The sequence below is a fragment of the Panthera onca genome, chromosome C1, assembly GCF_046562875.1.
Source record: "Panthera onca isolate mPanOnc1 chromosome C1, mPanOnc1 haplotype 2, whole genome shotgun sequence".
NCBI classification, from domain to species: Eukaryota; Metazoa; Chordata; class Mammalia; order Carnivora; family Felidae; genus Panthera; species Panthera onca.
The window spans coordinates 71,892,678-71,913,717 of NC_138346.1; the positions used below are offsets into that span (position 1 = coordinate 71,892,678).

Here is a 21,040-nt window from a genome sequence, read left to right on the forward strand (position 1 = left end):
CTATACGCCACATCTCTTAAAGACCTTCTCTTGAAGTGAATCAAAGGAGATACTGCTTTGTGCGAGGGCAATGACAGGAATCTTTTAGGGCTCTTTGTTTCACACAGACTCTCAGGAATAGATAGATGTCAGCATATGTGAGGGGTGGATAGGGAGTGAGGGGACCAAGGAAGCAAAATGGGTTTATAAAATCCTGGAAGTGAGAATGAGAGAGCTCCTGAAAAAAAAAGTAATTTTAGGACAGATGAGAAGAAATAACACAACATACCTCATGATAAAGACAAATAACATGTTAGCCACTGATAACTTGAGAAGGTAGGTAGGTGAATGGATGGATAGATGGATAAATAGGTAATGCATAAGAGATTATATTCACATAAATGGAAAGTTCCTGTGTTATATACTAATTTTTTGAGGTTGACTATATCAGAGAATTTTACACCTAGAAATTAAGAGACCTTAGAGGTCACAGAACATTTTTTTTGGTCACAAAGCAGATTTTATAGACACTATCCAAGAAAGAAAATTACACTGAAGAGAGAAACATTGCTCTGAATAACATGTACCTTAGTTATTAAATGCGAAAATTCACGAATCAGTTGCTCTCCTGCATTTCAGTTTTTGTCCGTTTTTAGCCAACTAAAGGTATTTAAAAACTTGCCAGCACTGGTATATATGGCAATTCAGGACCAAAAGAAAAAAGAAAAAGAAACAACTTACAAAGTATTGATGATGACACTGATTAATTATTAATGCTTACAGAATTACATACAGGACTAGAACACATGCACGCAAAATAAAAATGGGTGACCAGTGAGAAACTAAGGGTAAGAGCAGGAAACCTCAGGTTCCTACAGAAATGGCCTGCCTATGTTTCCTAATAGCCAAAGCAAAAACAGAAAACATAGCTATTCTCATGGATCAGTCACTACAGTGTGAAGGAAAATCCAGGAAGCAGGACATGCCTGGTCCTGAGAGCTGAGAACCCTCCTGGGGACCCAGTGTGAGGGTGTTGTGTTACTTAGTGAATCCCACCTTCAGAAACATCTTTATACATATATTTATAATGAAACCCATAGAACCTGTAGTTCAAATTTGCATACTCTCATATTTTACTAGAAAGTGATACAATAGAGAAAATGGAAAAGGGCACGTGGTTGCATGCCTGTCCGTTACGTTTGTTTTAAAGCAAATATTTATGAAACAGCTCTGTGGTTAGAAAAGGATGTAAACAACTAGCATGCAACCATTATGGATTTTTTTTCCTAATAAGAAAATAACAGATAAAATAATACTAATAGTACTTGACTGGTAATAAATTCAACTACAGTTACATCAAAATTGAGATCCTCTGTCTCTTGTGATTTATTGGCAACAGCAGAATTGTGTGGAGGACACGCTTAAATATCCATGAGTAGGAGTTACATCATTTCATTGTAGTTGGGTATTCATTTATGGCCTGCTCAAGTTGTGTTTGGTAATAAAATACGTACAAGAGTGAGAGAGTGTGTGCCTGTGTGTGCCCACGGAGGGATGCGTATTAGCGTTAACTACAGGTTTCTACATAACACTCGGAATGTTTAACCTAATTTCTGATGTGGTAGTTGAGTAGCATTCTCTGCTTTTACCTGAGCTGACTCTTCTTTTTCTTTCCAACCTGGCTATTTCTCCACTGTCTAAATCAAACTAGGCTTTATTCCAGTCCAATTCCAAGTAATAGAAGGAAGCTGCTTCTTATTTCAGCTTTAACTAATCTAATCTCTACTGAAACATCTATTTCTATAATTGATGGCTTACTCTGTTTCATTACAACTTGTTTTGTTACCAGAAAGTATTTTTGGTACTAAGAGTGCACACTGACCTTTGAACCTTTTCCAAGCTTTGCATTTGGCCTTGTTGATCTGTATGTTGGTCTGTTTTGGCACTAGGACTTCACGGTCTAAACTATCTTTACAGTATCTACACGTCAATGATAGGACTGGCCCTTCCTCTGTGCAGCGTCCTAACAGTGTTTTTGTTTTTCAAAATACTCTTACTCATTTAAAATTTATTTTGTAATAGGTTTGAGTTCCAATAAAATCTCTGTTGGTATTTTTGCCTGGTTTCCCTGATCTTTTAAGCAGTGTGTTAAATACAATTTAGCTTTTTGCCAATAACTTAAGAATGATCACAGGGAGGGGCGCCTGGGTGGCGCAGTCGGTTAAGCGTCCGACTTCAGCCAGGTCACGATCTCGCGGTCCGTGAGTTCGAGCCCCGCGTCAGGCTCTGGGCTGATGGCTCGGAGCCTGGAGCCTGTTTCCGATTCTGTGTCTCCCTCTCTCTCTGCCCCTCCCCCGTTCATGCTCTGTCTCTCTGTCCCAAAAATAAAATAAAAAACGTTGAAAAAAAAAATTTAAAAAAAAAAAAAAAAAAAAAAAAAAAAAAAAAAAAAAAAAGAATGATCACAGGGAAAAATCAAAGATTGCCTATTTTAGTACAGTGATATTCACTGGATTGTGCGAAATGCATGGAGCTATTGCTCTACACTGAGTAAGTCCTGTTTGTGTAGTTTTCCTCTTTTATCGCTTGTTGCCAGTTTTCACTGGTAAGTACCATCCATATGCTTCTTTTGTAGCAGCCCTACCCTTAGCCTGACACCCCCTTCCCTTTTTCTGCTTTTGATACATTGTGGCCAAGGAGTAGCTGACCAGCTTGTTAAAAATGTTTCTAAAGCTATGGGTAAATAAGCTTTAAATCAGAGCCTCTTTGGGGAGGTTTAGTTTTAGGTTTTAGAGCATGAACTGCTGAAACAGCTCTTTTGGATATCTGGAGGCATTTTTTTACCCCCTTCTTTAAGTGAAGGGGGATCACGAGGTGTAAATCAAGTAAACAAGTAATCATATTTTTAATCAAGTACTAAAATTTAGATTATTTTATATTTGGGGTATTTAATGGGTATTCTTAATTTCTTTGAAAAATATAGTTTAGTCTATGGAATAAACATTTTTGTTCCTGTCATGTCTTAAGTTCCAAAGTATTGTTCTATCCTTCTCGCCAAATCAATCGTTAGAAACGCTATTTCTCTGAAGTTGATTCCCTCCCCTTTCTTTTCTTAACTTTGGTTGGTTAACTTAGATGTCTTTTTTTTTTTTTTCCAGTAAGTATAGGACACCTGAGAAAAGGGAAAACTGTTTTGTTTTGTTTTTTACTTTGAAGGGACATTGGTCTAGCTCATGAGAGACGACAGGGAAAGACAGCCTGAGAAGGACGCTGCATTTGCAGCTGTCAGTGCCAGACATCTGTCAGGACGTCAGGGTTTCGTTTCTGCTGCCCACATCGGAAACCAACTAGAGTCATTTTTTTTTTTTTGCTCTTTACATTATCACAAAATAATGGCTTAATAACGAAGTGTGTTTTGCATTTCAGGTTATGGTTTTGTCGACTTCGACAGTCCTGCAGCAGCTCAAAAAGCTGTGTCTGCCCTGAAGGCTAGTGGGGTTCAAGCTCAAATGGCAAAGGTGAGTCGAGAGCCAGTCGTCGCTGCTCTGGTCCCTGGCTTTGGTTCCGAAGCCTGGCATTGGTGCTTTGCCTGTCACTGTGAACATCCTCTCTCCATCCCAGACAGCGTGGGTCACTTCTGAACACCTGTCCTGTGCCCCCACATCCTCAGTAGTACTTTAAGTGAGGTGGAAGCCACAAATGCTATTTCGAATCTGTACACATGTCCGACATTTTTAGACACTGGTTATTTATAGGTTAGAAATCTCCTCTTTAGTGGTTCTACAGTGGCTTTACTCAAGGGTTGTTTCTGATGAACTTTCAGCATTCTAGATGAAGAATATTGTTAAAGTGAGGTTTATGCCCCAGTCTTTTTATTGCCCAAATGTAAACTCAGGTTATGTCATACTGAGTACCTGTAGGGGGCACTTATTCAGAAATTCATATAATTATATGCATTTTTTTTTCCATTTGTGGTCCTTGAATTGCTGTGGGAAATATTTTCAAGCCTGAAACTCACCAATTTGATATTTTGTATATCCTTTTCAAAAGATCGATAATTTTATATTCTCTGGCTTCTTGAAGTACAAAGGAAAGTAATTTTGTGCTGTCCTCTGCTACTTCTGGCTAGTAGCATGTGATCATTCCCTCAGGGACATTCCCATTTCCAGAAGGAAAGATTTATAGAAGTTAAAGGGTTCTAGGAAAGAGATAAGTTACCTGCTAAGACCTTGAGGCTCCTGAAGGACACAGGTGCCCCTACCAAGATAGACATTTACCTTGACTCAAAGATTCAACATCATGAAAGATGTCAGGAATTACTGAAAGGAATCACCTTTCTAAAGTAGCCCTTGACTTTTAATATTTTTAAAGCTTTGAATGGAGTTGGATATATTTTTTTATGTTTGTTTATCTTTATTTTGAGAGAGAGAGGGAGAGAATCCCAAGCAAGCTCCACACTGTCAGCACAGAGCCTGACACAGGGCTCAAACTCACGAACCGCAAAATCAAGAGTCAGACACTTAACTGACTGAGCCACCCAAGCGCCCCAATATTTGGACATAAGTTGGACATATTTCAGATTTTCTCAAACTCCAGAGTAAGAAGTTAAAATAAACTGAGGGACACCTGGGTAGCTGGATTGATTAAGTATCCGACTTGGGCTCAGGTCAGGAACTCGTGATCCGTGAGTTCAAGCCCTGCTTCGGGCTCTGTGCTGACATCTCAGAGCCTGGAGCCTGATTCAGATTCTGTGTCTCCCTCTCTCTACCCCTCCCCAGCTTGTGCTTTCCCCCTCTCAAAAACAAAAAAAACATTAAAAAAAAAAAAAAAAACAAATCTATAAAGTATCATGATTTTCAGATTGTCTATACTATAGAGTAATTAATTCCCTGTGGCATTATTGAAAGATCATGATTATGAGGATTTTAAATATATTTCATTATGATTGTGCAGTACCTGTGTTGTATAATGATTTACAAAATGTTTAATCTGCCTCTGTAAACAATGGATAACCGTACATTTTATAAGCAGGACTTTCAAGACACAGTCAAAAAAACAACTCTATTTTTCCCTCTACTCTGTCCATTTCCTCTGTTCTATAAAGTTCCTGCTTCATCCTCTCATGGATAATATCCAGGGCAGGTCCCATGACTTTTCCCGCCACTCTCATTATCTTAAAATGTCCCTTCCATTGCTTCTTTCATTCCAGGTCTTTCTGATCAATTTTTTTTCGGTAGAATGCCTCTTGATTTTTTATATTCAAACATCACGGAATAGAATTACCTTTCGACACATTTTCAGCCATTTCTAAATGTACTTACACCAAATAATACGATATTTTAAACAAGATGTTGTATAGGGAGTCTCAAGTTACGTTCTAAGTACAGTTTGTAAAATGTCAGAATCACATGGAGAGGTTTTGAAAACTGCTGAGAGTGAGCAAAAGAGATAGGTGTCTCGGCTGTCACTGGTGCTAAAAGAAATCACAGCTTAAACTGCAATTGTCTGCTAACAGCTGTATTGATTACTTGGTGATCAGGAAGCAATGTTTTAAAGGTTTATATCCCAATACAACCATCTGTTACGTGGGTATATACATACCCACATTTGTATTTAATTCACATTTTAGGAAATTGTAGAAAAATAGGAAAATAATGACATTTTAGGAAATTGAGGATGGTGATTAATGTGTAATACATTATGATTTTTTATTATTTGAAATAATGTGGAATGGGATCCTAATTAACATTTTGATGCTGAACATCTGATTTTTAAGAACACATTACTGATGTTGTATGTGTGATGCCTGTAATTTAAATGTCCGGTCCTGGTGGGTTTTGTTGGCTTGTTTGGACTTTTTTTTTTTTTTTTTTTTTTTTTTTTTTTTTTTCATGAAACTTTGAGTATCCCATTGAAGCTTCTCCCTTTTTCCAGCTCAGGTCTGCCCTAATTTGTAAGCCTACAGCAGGATAGGAGCATGATTAGTTTCTCTCCTGTTTCCCAAGCTTGTTTTTCCTGTGCTTCCATCAGCTAACTAACTGTGATTTCTTGCCCCCTATGCCCCCGCCCCACCACCTTGGAACAGTGGTACAGGATGGGAAAGTTTCTTGACCTGACAGTGGTCTAATCTGGTATTAATTTCTCTGGCCAGACAGAGAGCTAATGTTTTCCTTCATGGAATGCTTTGGGAGGTTTTCAGAGATCTCTTACACCACCACCACCACCCCTAATTGATCTTTCTCCCATGGTTCCTTGAAACTGGTAAATATATGCCTCAGCTCCTGATAATCTAAGAGTCTAACTTCAGCCCCTTTCTGCTAAGACCTCCTTGCCCTTCAAGGCTGCCTTCTTGGAAGGATTTAACACAATGCTGGGCCAGTTCTACCCTGCGTGGCCCTCATCTGATCTGCGTTTGGCAACTGTCTGTGGGAGAGTAGGTAGCTTACTAACCACGCTTATATGCCCTTTCAGCCAGCCTTTTGCCTTTTAGATTCCTCAGGTTTAAGTCGGACATTGATCCATTGTATCCACCAAGCTCCACGGCACACAGATCAAGCCTCCTGAGTGGTCTGTTCAAGCCCCTCTTGCTTGACTCGCAGTGATAGGGAAGCAGCCCACATGGTGAGACTCAGAACACATCAGCATTTCTCTCCACATACATGTTCATCCTCAGCCTCTCCAATCTCTCGTAGCCAGACGGAGGTGGGTGGTCAGCTAAGCACCCCAAACCAGTTCTCAGCAGCTCTCTTTAGGTGGTCTGGTTTCTCACTCCAAAATGTCAGAGTGCCAACCGTTGTTTTGTGGCTTCTGCTGAAACCAAGTTAGAAAGAGGGCTATTGAACAACCTGTTACAAATGCAAAGGCCTTCTTTAAAGCAACCCTAAGAGCACTTACCTAGGCATCTTTTCAGTGCCAGTGATATTAAGCAGCGTGGTCTATGAAATAACCACTGTTTTGAAGGACTCTTTACGCTGCATTTAGTCAAAACTGGACTGGGTCTAGATTGGCACATGTCAACAGTGCACCTGAACGCCACTTTCCTGTGGATTGATAATGAGCACTGTTCAAAGGCCTCCTTAGGAGACTTGGGTAGTGTAAATTGGCTGGGAAGAGTGATCCCGCTCTACATCATCTGTCGGGAAGGAACAGTACGTAGGTTCAGAGATGCTGGCAGTGTGCCAACATCCTGCACTTCATGAATTTCTGAATTTCTTTAGGTCTCTGTGGAAAGATTGAGTTTCCTGGACCTGATTTATTTTTTATCATATCATTAAAGTTACAAAAGATATTTTAAATGCTAGAGGGTCCATTGTTCTGTAGCGTGGCACCATGGATTTGAAGATCTGGAATTGACTTCATCCCTTTATGCTGTCTGGATAAAGGAGCACCTGGCATGCACCTTTTGTGGAGACAGTTTTTTAAAAGAAGTTAAGGTCTGGCTCCTATGTTGAGTCATAAGGGACCCATTGCCATCCACTTTTTGCTAGTGAATTAATCAGGATACTACATAAGGTTTTGAAAATTCAAGTTGTTACATATTAAAGTCTTGATTTCTTATGTAATTAGAAAAAATTAAAGTGCATTCCAGGGAAGTCAGGGGGTGGGGTGTGGGGTTCAGGGTGAGGAAGCATATAACATTGTTTGACACATTGGGTACCTGGGTTGAAAAAAGGACTCCCCAGATACTCAGAACTGAAGTGCAGAATTGAGAGTGGAGAGCATTCAGCAGCAGAAATGGTTTCTTATTCATGTTTTAACTTTCAGTACCTTTCTTGGTACCTGGCATAGGGTAGATACTAAATGTTTATTTTGTTGATGACCAGAGAAGCCAACTAAGTGAGAGAAAAACTTTCTTCCTAGCTTGAGCAGATAGTGACAAGAATGGGACATTTAAAAATTAGATTTATTGAGCTCTGTCTATAGAGTACCCTGATGAAACTTATCAAAAGCTTTTGCCAAAGGCTCAAGGCCATTCCCATTTCTGTTAATCTTGGCTTTGTTTCAGATGTGTTTGTTTTTAGAATAGAAGACTCAGAATCAGTAAAGAGAAGAGAACATTTCAGATACCAAGCTAAAAAGACTTAACAACCAAATCAACATTGGTAATATCTGTTAATAGAATGACTTCTCCAGGCCTTTCAGCACTACCTCTTAAGGCCTGCTGGGAGTCAGCAGGCCATCATATGTTCTTTGCCTGGTGGTGAGCGAGCACATTTTTTTTCCCCAGTAAATAGGCAAAGGAGCAGGAATTTAATCCCCCTTCCACACAGAGTCCACCATGCTTCAGGCAGTTTGCATTCACATGCCTGTAAGCAGCTCTCGGCTGGTTGGTGAACCTATTCAGTACAAGGGAAAACAGATGTCTGGTCTTCCTGCCAAGTCCCTTTCTTGCATGTTAGGAACCATTCCACATGCACAGGGAGGTGTTTGTTAATTTCTTTCAGATGATGACTGAGTGCTTTACACCACACGGGACCTCTGAGCCCTGCTTTTCTACTCAAGTGAACATTAGTGGCCATTTATCCCTCTCATGGCCAATGTGGGAGCTAGTTTTCTACTTGTTAGAGAAGCCATTGAACCTTTTCCATGCCTAAGGATGGATATAAAGAGGCCTGTTGGCCCCACTTTATGTTTGGCCACCCATAATTTACAGAATAATTGTTTTTTGGGACATAACATTGTACGCAATAAAACAGAGTTATGGTTGTCACTGATTTTAAAGAAACTAAATTACCCTCATTCAAGAACCACTCCCCACTCACTACAAGTATTATATATTCCATTCACTATGAACATGTGGTAATTAGGATCCATGGACACTTTGGGGATTAGATATTTTTGTGGCCAGTCCTGCCAGCCTGGAGTTTCTTCTCTTTTCTTTCTTTCTTTTTTTTTTTTTTTTTTTTTTAATTACTGCAACTTTGTAGCTAATGTTTGCAAGATAAGTTGACCATTTGAAAAGAAAAATAAATGGCATTAGCTTTAAAGATTATCCCAAATGAAAAAACTAATTGAGTTGTTGCTGTTGAAAACAAATGTATTAAAATCATAGGAAATATTCACTTGTGTTTAGGCTACTTTTAGCTCACTATTTACCAATGAATGGGTTAAGAGCTCAGTTTCTTTCTGGATTCTGATTTTAGTGCTTATTTTTTTCTTCACTGGTAAATTTTCAGGTTGAATCAAGACTTTAAAGAATGTAGTATTTTACACATATTTTAATCGTATTTTAAAACATGGATTTAGGAAGTATTTTGTACCTACATTGTTAACCCTTTTAAAAATACTTCACATATGACAAATATCCTCTGAACATTCTTAAATGTTAGTCATTTAATTGTTACAATTGTAACTTATAGAGAAGTCTCCACAATATTTGTGGTATATGTTTCTTACGTAACATTTTTTAGGCCCTATCTTTGCCCAGGGAGGGTTTTCATTCTTTTTAATTAGGGGGTTCCCAGCTTTATTCTGAATCTGACTAAGCATGATTCAGAGATTTTTCTCATAAGATAGGTTTGATCATATCATTTCCTTCTTTCCATCCTTCTGGAACCTCCCCGTTTGTCAGACTGTGGCTTTCTAACTGCAGTTCATGGACGGCAGTCCCTCCTTCCTCCTGCTTCCCCTCCCCCACCCCAGTACATGAAATCACAGGATAAACACGGCTTATCTCCCCAGAGTATCAGTAGTACTTGAAAGTATGAGGTCAGAAATACTGTTTCTATACTAAAACAAACCTAAATAGTTAGGGAATAGATTGCAACATTTACATGACTTTTTTTTTTTTTTTTTCTAAGATACAACACAAGGCTTCAAAAAAATTTTGCACTCTGGCAAGGTTACTTTGGCCTCTGCCTGCCGACTCCTCAGGATACATAGTCCTTCTTGCTGTTTGCAGCACTGAAATGGGAAAGTTTCAACAGCAGTGACTGACCAAGTAGAATCAAATTCTTTAGAAAGCCTTTCACAATCTGATTTCAGCCTCAACGACTTGTTTGTTTCCCAAGTCTCAACTCAGTGTCATGCCCTCCGGAAAGTCTTCACTGTCTTCCCAAGACACGTTCCCCCCCATCCGTCCTCCCATTGTGATTTGTACCCATCTCTGTCATAGCATTTATTACTTGTGTTTCTATCTCTCCTACTTAACTATAAGCAGCTGGAAGACGGGACTGGAGTCAAGGCTATTTTATGCGAGTCTGGGATGCATGAAATATGCTGTACACATCATTTGGCTGTAGGAGGCTACGGGGCTCATCAGGACCCACCCTCAGAGAAAGGACTCCATCTGTAGTGGCCAGTTAAGGACCAGACTTCCATAGGAACAAATAGAGCCTTCTGCACCACAGGAAATCTTCAGGGACTTGGGAGGGTAGAGCCCACGTGAGATGATTAACCCAGGAGCTGTGCAATTAATGGGGCAAATGTAGTGAGTGAAATGAAAATAAGGAGAGAACATTTTCCGTCTCACCCTACTGCAGAAGCATTTGAAAACTTTCATACCTAAGACTGTTTTGCTTTTCTTTATATTTCCAAACACTTTATCTGTTAGTGTTTTGCATTTATTAAATCACTTTCCAATTTTTATACCTTAAAGATATAAAGATAAGTTTTGTTCAGCATAAAATAATCAGTCGTTCCACATTGAGCTGATCCTAATTTCAGCTAAAAGCAAAGATAGTTAGCATTTTGTTCAGTCTGTGAAGGGTTAATGAGGTTAAGTATTTGGCTTGCTAGTGAGCATTTGAAAAATTTCACTTTTTTTTTGGATCCACCCACACTGACACACCCCAGGGACTCCCAGGCCTGGAGCCTCTGCTGCACACGTTTGGGACTGGCCTGATTCCATGTTGCTGCCCGCTGTCAGAACCAGGAGGTCATAGGGACAATACTTTTTGCTCATAGTTTCTCCAGATTTGATAACTTGAATGCTTGGGAATACCAGAGCATTTGCCAGGTCCTAGGATACCAGGTTGTTACTTTAAATCTTACCAGGTAATGGGGCGCCTGGGTGGCGCAGTCGGTTAAGCGTCCGACTTCAGCCAGGTCACGATCTCGCGGTCCGTGAGTTCGAGCCCCGCGTCAGGCTCTGGGCTGATGGCTCGGAGCCTGGAGCCTGTTTCCGATTCTGTGTCTCCCTCTCTCTCTGCCCCTCCCCCGTTCATGCTCTGTCTCTCTCTGTCCCAAAAATAAATAAAAAACGTTGAAAAAAAAAAAAAAAATTTAAATCTTACCAGGTAAGTATATCACAAAAGGTCAAAGTTCACTTTTACTCCAGATGACATAAAAGGACGGGTTTCATTTCAGGTTTAATTAATGATAGGATAAATTTAAAAGTAGAGACTTTTGTACAATTCAAATATGTGTATGCTTCAAAGCACTGTGCATTTTGGACACCTAAAATATGAGTTTGCCATTCTGTTGCCTAATGCTAAAATATCAATGAATGACTACTAAAAGTGCTCATTAAAGAAAAATCATAAGCCTGCATAGTTCAGTGTGTAAAGATACACTTGGTTAGTAAGATCAAAGGAAAGCCTGATTTAAAATTAAATTAAAATTCCAATCTTACAGTTGCAGAAGTGATCCTGCAGAAGTGATTAGAAGTGATTCTAACGTGGTCAGAAAATATTCCAGTTGTCATATAAGCTTTTTCTCTGATGATTTAACACTGGGCTCTTAGTAAATATACCTAGTAGTTACTGGTTCTCAGAAAATTCAGTTGCCTATCTTTGGTTTCAGCTGATTCTGTCTGAGCAAAGGAAAGGTGAGTGGGAAATGATCTGATTATTGCTCCTTAAACATCATATGCATATGAATTACCTGGAAATCCTGTTAAAATGCAGCTTCTGATTCTGTGGGCCTGGGAGGGTGCCTGAGATTCTGCACCCTCCCTTCCCCCATTTACTCTTGAGTTCACCTTTATGCAGATTCTAAAGTTTGCTCTGCCTAGAGTTTATCATTTTATATGTCTTTGAGTTTATTTGTCTTTGTGAATTTATGGGCTCTCCTTTCCCCGTTGGTGATCACAACTCAAAAGTAAGTAGTAAGGACCCTGCCATGGAGCAGAGGAAGGGGATTGAGATAAAGCCCCAGTGGACTTTAGATGCCTTGGTTCAGAATCCGTTATCTGTTTCTGGATTGAATTATTCACAGTATTACCCTTGTGTGCAATAGTGTGCCTGAAATGGGCTCCTAAAAATAGTAGTGGAGGAGAGGTTGGTTATTTTTGGGAGCGCTGCAAACAGCTGAGAGTGTGGTTCAATGAGGGCTTCCTCTCCAGCTCCGCAGTGCATGCCAGCAATTCCACCCCCAAATCCGCTAAGAACGACGCAGTGGAATCATGTCCGACCTGCACAGATTGTCCAAGCTTCAGACACTGTTTTCAAGTGTCCAAGGTGACCTGGGTGTTCTGTAGCTCCCATGCTCTCTCTAGGTAGCGCTCTAAAAGGACCTGAGCAGAGAGAGTGGCTCAAGAAAAGTAAGTGTGTTAACGTAAATACTTCAACTTCAGTTCGACATTAACGGACAATTCTCTGTTCTGTTTTAGCAACAGGAACAAGATCCTACTAACCTATATATTTCTAATTTGCCACTGTCCATGGATGAGCAAGAACTTGAAACTATGCTCAAGCCATTTGGACAAGTTATTTCTACAAGGATACTACGTGATTCCAGTGGTACGAGTCGTGGTGTTGGCTTTGCTAGGTAAGCACGCTGCTGTGTCTTTATCATGTCAGTGACAATACCTCTGCTAAGTTTCCTGCAAAATAAAAGTCGAGCCAAAAGAGAAGAGGCAGGGTTATGGGAGCCAGCTCTACCATGAATTTAAATGTGTAAGTTTTGGTTGGTAGTTTTTCCAGATCTTTTGGGAGTTCATTAGGATTCTTGAACTGGAGGACACTAAATATTCGGTGACTTAGGGCAAGGAAATACCACATGAGCAATAGTTTTGAAAATATGTGTCCTTAATGTTTTGATTAATTAGACCAGGATGCCTATAACTTCTTAAAAGTAACAATCATAGGCTCCTAGATTTCATAAATAAATTGGTATGGCTTTTTCTTATTAGATGGAAATTTGATTCATCATAAAGTCAATGGATTAGATTATTTCAAACATTCAGAAAGTAAGACAATGATTGGACACCTGTCTAACCACAAATTGCTACAGCAGTTGTAACATTTTACAGTTTTGCTTCAGATTAGTTTTTTTTTTTTTTTAAGAAATATGTTACAGATATATCCAAAAGTGCTTTCACTTCTAGCTTTTTTTAAAGTTTATTTATTTATTTTGAAAGAGAGAGTAGGAGCAGAGCAGGGAAGGCAGAGGAGAGAGGGGGAGAGAGAGAATCCCAAGCAGGCTCCCACGCTATCAGCACAGAAGTCTGAAGCAGGGCTCAATCTCACAAACCTGAGATTGTGACCTGAGCTGAAATCCTGAGTCAGACGCTTAACCGACTGAGCCACCCAGGGACCCCTTACAGCTTATTTTCATACCTTCCTCCCCAGAAAGGATACTTCAGTGTATTGGTTAATTTGGTTTCCAACAGAAAAATCTTAAACAGAAGGAGCTTTGATTTTTGACATAGTTCTAATTTGAAAGCCCATGCACGAAAACTGATTTTACATTATTTAGGAACCTATTCATACTGTGCAGGAACACATAACATCTATATCTTTCAATGTGTTGACTTTTATTTTAGAAGAAAAACTGCTGGCATTTTACTTTCATATGCAGTATTCTATTTGGTGACCATCATGTCTCCCATAGACCTGTGAAATCAACACAAACAGCATTGTTTACTATTTTCCATGTAAGAAAATGGAGTCAAAGAAGAAATGTTTGCATTTTCACCAGACTTCCAAGCACTGGTCTGGGACTCGGTTCTTCCGGTTTTTAGCTAACAGCTCTTTCTGTTCAGCCAGATAATTGTAAAACAAAACTAAAATTTCTACAGGTGGAAACTCACCAAAACTTGCATTTCCAGTGTACCCTTCATTGCTTCAAAGGTCCAAGGGAAACAGTGAAAAGCTCAGCACCGTCTAAAAACCCTTACCTCTGTGGGTGTTCAGAAAGCAGATCAAGCAGTTTCAGTTTTGTATCCAAAGATGGAACCCAATTAAATTCTATTGCTTTTTAAAACTGTTACTACCCATTAAAACCAAGATGTAACTCTCTGGGTAATCAGGAGTGTAGTGCATTTTGAATAGATTATTCAGTGTTTCTTCCATTTAAAAAAAAAAAAAAAAAAGTCAAAATAATGTAATTTCCCTGAAATGTTTCTCAAACGTTTTTAGCCACCTGCAGATGTAGAATAAATTGTGAAGTTAGGCTCCGTCCTCTGCTCATTCTCTGAAGCCAGGGTGACAAAGAAGGTACATAACTGACTTTGCTGACTTAATTTTAAACCTGAAGCTAACGTAAAACCATACAAGGAGTGTCCTGTGATTTTCACTCGCTCTTATCATGACTTTTGAGTCTGTCCTTTTGTGACTATATAAAAGGAAAGGTCATCAAATGACTAATATTCTGGCAGCAATAATAAATACAGTCGTATTTTGAGCTGGCATTTCTGTTTTAATTCAATATCATGACCAAGAAAGACTATTGTGTATCGATTGCCAGTTTTCCAACAAGTAGAAAAAACTGACACATTTGATGTGCTTGATATTAAACTCTCTGGGTATAATGTATTTCTTTTATGATTCAGAAAGTACTCTGTGGAGACCAGTTTCCATTTTATGACAGAAGTACACATATAACAATTAGATAAAAGAATAAACCCACTTTTTCTTCTTCACATTTTTGCTAGGTTTCATTTGTATCTAGTAAACCTGTAAGAGTGCTCACATGCACAAAACCAAATGACAACTAAGAGATCTCTAAACGTGTGTTTTATTTTTATGGATGAATAGGATGGAATCAACAGAAAAGTGCGAAGCTGTTATTGGTCATTTTAATGGAAAATTCATTAAGACACCACCTGGAGTTTCTGGTATGTTGTTTATCTAAAATTTTATCAGTAGTTTTTTATGTAATGTCTCTATAATTTTAGCACATGATGTATCAAGAACCACATACTCTCACTTAGCTCTTAAAACTTATTTCTTTGATCCTACAAATAAGACTTAAAAATGTGTCTCTTCCAGACATTGGGTGTTTCAATATGAATGGAAGCCATCCCAGTAGGACAGAGGGTCTGACTTGTAGAAGCCCCTCCTTCTCTGGTAGACAGGCCATCCTGTAACTCCCCATCTTACCACTATCATCCTCAGTAAATCTTGTGTCCTGCAGTCCTGTCCGTTGAGGGCCGAGGTACTTTCCATCTTCCTGCCTTTCTTGTGGAAGGTTTCAGCATGTGTCACCGTGCACCCCTTATGGAGCCCGGACCTCAGTCCCTACAGCCCTTCTGTCCAGTCCATTCTAACCACCTCCTCCCAGCTCTCTGCCTTGTGTTGTCATGACCAAGAATACCACACCTCACGAGCTTTTCACTCCAAGATCGCTCTCATTCTAGCTACCACTAAACTTGATCCAAAATACAGAGGGATCTTTCTTTACCACTTTTCCATCCCTGCCAAACCTCATCTCCGTTCTTGAGTGCTAAAACCATTTCTTTAACAGTATCGTGACTTCTCTTGTACCCGTACCTTGGTCACAGCTGCTTTGCAGAATGCTAAACCTGGATTAATTCTACAACAGGCCGCCTCCTCTGCCTCTATTAAATCCAGGCAGGTAAATGTTGTCTCCAGCATGACCAGACCCCCAGCATCATTGGTCCTCATTCAGTTTTCTCATCCTTCCCTGGCGGCAGTCTCCACCCGCCTGCTCGGTTCTTCCTTAACCCCCTGTCAACTCTGAGCAGATGACTTTGCTTCTTACTTGATGAGTAAAATTGAGATCACAGGTGGAAACATCATCAACTTCCTGCCTCTTCCCAACAAGGACCACCTCCATCCCCATTCTTAACTCCTTCCTTCCCTGAAGTCTCAAAAAACAGGGGGTCCCAAGCTGTGGCCTTGATCGCGTCCCATCAGGACCTTGCTCTGCCAGTTATCCCCTCCCTCTCTTATAATTTCAAAGTGTTTTGCCTTTATTTTTTTTTTCCAAAAAAACACAAAAACCTTTATTTTCAATTTGTAACATCTCTGGCATGACTAATTGGTAGAGAAGTTGAGAAAATGCACAAATAATACTAGGAACAAAAATTGTGACCATTACTACAACAGGCCTTTTTTTAAATCACAGAATACAGAGAACAAAACTATGAACTATGCCAATACGTTTTAAATTTGAAATAGTTTCCCGGAAAAATCTATCCATTTATCCATTTGTGTTTGAGATCATTCACGTGTCTTTGATCTTGAAACTAAATTAAGCTAAGCACTGTGTTCCTCTAGCTTTTTTCTCACATAAACCTTTTAAGAGTGTAGTCCCCATTTCTGCCTTACATTCATACCTCAGCCCTCCCCAACCTGACTTCTTCTCCTTGTGTCTTGCGTGGTAAACTGTCCATATTAGTCTGCTGGCTGCTGTGACAAAGTACCACAAGCTGGGTGGCTTAGACAGGAGGAATGTGTTGTCTCAGTTCTGGATGCTGAAAGTGCAAGGTCAAGGTGTTGGCAGGGAGGGAGGGGTCTCCCTCCATCCTTGGCTGGTAGATGAGCATCTTCTCCCTGTGTTTCTTCATGCCTTCTTCCCCCTGTGCATGTCTGTCTCCATGTCCAAGTTTCCCCTTTTTTACAAGGATACCAGTCATTCAATCAGGACCCACTCTTTTTAACCATAAAGACTCTATTTGTAAATAAGAGTTCTGTCATTATGAGTTACCAAGGGTTAGGATGCCAGCCTTTTTGGGGGGCGGGAGCCATGAGAACACAATTCAGCCCTTAACACTTAGCTCCTGACTATCCAATTTGGAGGCTTCTCTATCTTTGTGATGCTGTCTGTCTGCTATACTTGATGCTGCTGGTCCATTACTCATCCTTTGACGTGTCCTCCTTTGACGTCTCTTTCACCCATCTCTCTGTTTTCCTCCCATCTTGTGTTACTTCCTTCTCTTTTTGTGGGCTTGTTTCTTCTATCTAAACCCTAATTGTTGCTATTTCCCCAAATTCCACAGTTCTAATAGACGTCATGCATTCTCAAGGTTTCAGCTGGTATGTACATTCAGAAGCACTCATCTCCCACCCTGGCTTTTCCCCTGAGCTTCAGGCTGCCTGGTCTCAGTCACCACACGTTCACTGTCTCCAAAGAGGAACGAGCCCCCTTTCCCGTCTAATCCTGCTCTTCTTCAGTTAGCCATTTCTCAGTGAGTGGAACTGGTACCCAGCCAGGCACTCAAGCCAGAAACTCAGGGTCGAGTCACCTTGGGCTCTGCCTTCCGCACCATCCGTCATCTCTCACGTACAAAGCCATTCAAGTCCTTACTTTTTTTTCTCTTGATAACTTCTAGAACCTACCCTCTCCCCTCCATCCCTCCCACCGCAACCTAGTTTAACCCCTTCTCTGTCACCAAGGCCATTACAGCAGGCTTCTAATTGCCTGCCTGATAGCTAGCCTTTCCTTTCCCAGATACCCTCCCTGCCTGCGGCCACCGAGTTTGATGAAATAAAGGCCTCTGTGTCATTTTATGGCGAAAAGCCCCCTTCTCCCTTCCAGGCTCTTAGAATGTCACTGAAGGCCAGAGGTGAAAGGGCTCTTGCCTACTTCTTGAGCCCTCTCTCTGTTCTCTGCCTTACCATGTACCGTCCTCCCGGGCCAAACTACAGATGTATTCCAAACATGCCATGCTGCCCTGTTCCTCTCTGCTTTCTCTCATATGGTCTCCAAGTTAGTTCCCTCCAGTTCCCTTTAACCTGGCTCTCCAACCCTCACCCTTCAGGCCTGTGTTCAAATCTTGCCTCCTCATGTGAGAGCCTCCCCTGTTCAGTTGGGTTGTCCTCTGTGTCCCCTTAATATGTTTAAATGTGTCAGTTGACTAAACCAGAAGCTCCTTGAAGGCAGAAACTTTTCTCATCTTCCTGTTTTCATCCCGGCACAGTACATCAGCCATATGTTTGTTGGTTTTGTATCAATTTCACTGTACTGTTCACCAAGACAATACTACATGTTCACACGCTCGTGTGCTAACGGCCGACCACCAACTGGAAGACGTTTCCATTTTACCCCATACACTAGGCTGTGCATGTGTAACTGGTGTTGAGTATTTATTCTGCTGTAGCCCCAGTATTCCATGCTTCATTGGGTGGCTGGTAGTGGTGATTAGAGATTTACTTTAATTCTCTGTATCTAGTTAAGTCTCACTTCGTGGAAGAACCTATTTGTAAGTACATGTGATACCACAGACCGCACTTCATCTTGGCATGCTAAAACCCAACAGCACACAGTTTGCAGGGTTGCCTGTGGACTTGAAGTGCCTGAGGGCACAAGTTTGGAGCGTGCAATAAAAAGACCTGGAATACACTATTCCAGGGAACTCAACCTTGTGAAGGAGCTTCCTTTTTGTTTTTTAAGTTCGTTTTGTTTTCCATCAACAGCACTTGAGTTGAAAGAAAATAAAAAGCAATGTTTTTACCCTCCAACCAAGTAAAGACAAGAGAGAAATTTAATACGTGGGAGCTTTCTGTAAAGCCTACCCCGCAGGGCCTTCTGAGGTTACCACGTGTGCACAGCCGACTCCTGGTGTTTTCCTCACTTCCCCATGTCATCAGTGTCAGGACCCCATGCTCTTAGTCCCTCTGAAGGGCTGCTCATCCACCTACCAGTGACCACTTTACTTTCTCAGTTCATTTTTACGTACAACAAAGAAAGTTCGAGAAGGAAGAATACCCCTGCACACAATTGTTTTGCTATTGTGTGAGTCTGAGATGAGATAAGATCTACCAGTTTCCTGAATGAAGTAGATCTCAGGGTGTCACAGATCGAGATTGGACTTCATGGTTGTATGATTTAAACTGTTTTCTTTGAAGTGGGTTTAAAGACTATTGGTCATACCTATTCAAGGAAAAAAAGACCTTGATTTCCAAACCACATGTAAATGATTGTAGGAGTCTCTGTACCTTTGCAACTAGTAGAGAATAGTTTCTTCTAAGTTGTGCCAGGTGTCACCTGGGGGGTAAGAAACAGATTCCTTCTGCTTCCAGAGAATCATTGCTGGGGGGGTACAGTCAAGTCACTCTCTCTGTTCTGAATCAGAACTTGATTTTGTGCCATTTTCTAACGTTTCCTGATTTTTTTCTATGTATTAGTTCCCAACTAGACTGCAAGTTCTTTGGCAGCAGGGGCTGTTTTATTTTTAATTTTGTGCTAGGCTCAGAAAGCCTGTGCATCGCCCTATAACAGCAGAGGTTACCAAGTGGTTTCCAAGAGCATTTTTTCACGTAGGGCTCGCTCATCACAGTAATCATGGCTATTTTGAGGGTTTCTCTGAATACTTCTTTGCATGTAAACGAGTTTGAACTGCCTTTAGGCAGGAGTTTGAAATGTATAATGTGGGCCTTGGAAGGATAGTTCCAGTCAACTCAACTTTTCCCCAAAACAAGTCCCAAGTGGATTTGAGAGCCACAGCAGAATTTGAAGCAGTTTTGAACTTCTCTGGATTTTTCCCCTTTTTTGGTACACATAATACGAAAATTTTCTTTGACTACCAGTCTGTTTATTAGATACTGCTCTCTCAAATTGCCTAAATGGCTACTGCATACCATGGGTTTCTCCAAGGAATGCATATATTATTTTCAGTAGAGCCAGATGAAAAACAAAAATATTGTCAGGCAAGGGTAAATTGAATGAGCCTCCACTTTAATGTCTAAATAATGTAGGCTCATTGCTAGGCAGACATAACGTCTCATAAATACAGTCAGAGGATGGTTTAATCAGTGATGCAAGTTGTTGAGCCGGCATAAGCAGAATTACCCAGGATGGTTTCTGTCAGAGTACTCAGATTCTTGCACAACTGGCAATTTGCCTGTGACATTGGAGCCAAGCAAGTACAGAAAAAAACCCACGTTAGATGCATTCCCCAAAAGACACTATGAAAATTAACAAACTGAACAGTGAACTCAACTTAACTGTAGCGGTCTTAAGAAAGTCTCTAGGTGGCTAAGCAGGAGGTCAGATCTGCACATAAATTGTCACTTATCACGTGCCACCCACTCTTCTGCCAGCTCTTTTCATACCAGAGTGATGTGGCTGAATTCCCCGCGCCAGACATATTCCACCCTGTCCTGGGGGCATGTACATAATGTAGTACGTGTTTATAGCTCTGTGAAAATCCACATCAGGATTTTCAATGCAACCTATTTTCTGAAATTGCTTCTTAAAAATCTTGTGCTTTGGTGCCTGATGTTACCATATATTTTGTTTTTTAAGTTTAGTTATTTATTTTGAGAGAGAGAGAATCCCAAGCAGACTCCACACTGTCAGTGCAGAGCCTGATGCGGGGCTCAAACTCACAGAACCATGAGATGGTGACCTGACTGAAAACCTAGAGTCAGTCGCTTAACTGACTGAGCCACTCAGGTGGCCCTGATGTTACCATATTTCCAAAGAGGCTTTATCTTCCAGCAAACTTTCTTAAATACACATAATAGTTTGTGTTGGAAAAAAATTACTCATAAGGCCATCCCCTCTATCCTTCCCCATCCAGTCTCTTGTTTTCCCCTGAAAATGTTGAAGCATTGTCCTTTTATTTGGATTTGTCTTGATTTCTATCTTGGTTTTGAGTGCTAGCTGGTTTGCAGTACATCAGATTTGCGTGGAAGGTTCCGAACCGAGGTTAAAGAACCAATGACTGCTTTGTCAGACAATCCAGGTGAATTTCACAGAGGTTTGAAATAACTTAATATTTACTTGATAAAAATTCTGTTACGGGGAAATCATATGGTGGTGGTTTCCCACACAGTGAATGTTAGAAACAAGGGATGGGGAGTTTTCGTTAGTTAGACCAGATGTTCAGATTAGGAGACATGCCCCAGGCAACAACACTGTCACTCATGGTCATGATTCAGGGTTTTGTCTAAAAAATGCTCTTCCTGTACCTGCCTGGAAGAGAGTACAG

At 40.5% G+C, this 21,040-nt stretch overlaps 1 protein-coding gene across 8 annotated transcripts in view; it reads left to right on the top strand.

The window, feature by feature from the left end:
* Positions 1-21,040, top strand: part of RBMS1 (RNA binding motif single stranded interacting protein 1) — a 218,371-nt gene that overhangs the window by 175,789 nt on the left and 21,542 nt on the right. For all 8 annotated transcript variants that reach the window (XM_060626847.3, XM_060626846.3, XM_060626849.3 and 5 more), the window contains 3 exons: positions 3,406-3,497; positions 12,530-12,687; positions 14,898-14,977. In XM_060626847.3, coding sequence (XP_060482830.1) covers positions 3,406-3,497; positions 12,530-12,687; positions 14,898-14,977 — 330 coding nt within the window. The remainder of the gene's footprint in view (positions 1-3,405; positions 3,498-12,529; positions 12,688-14,897; positions 14,978-21,040) is intronic.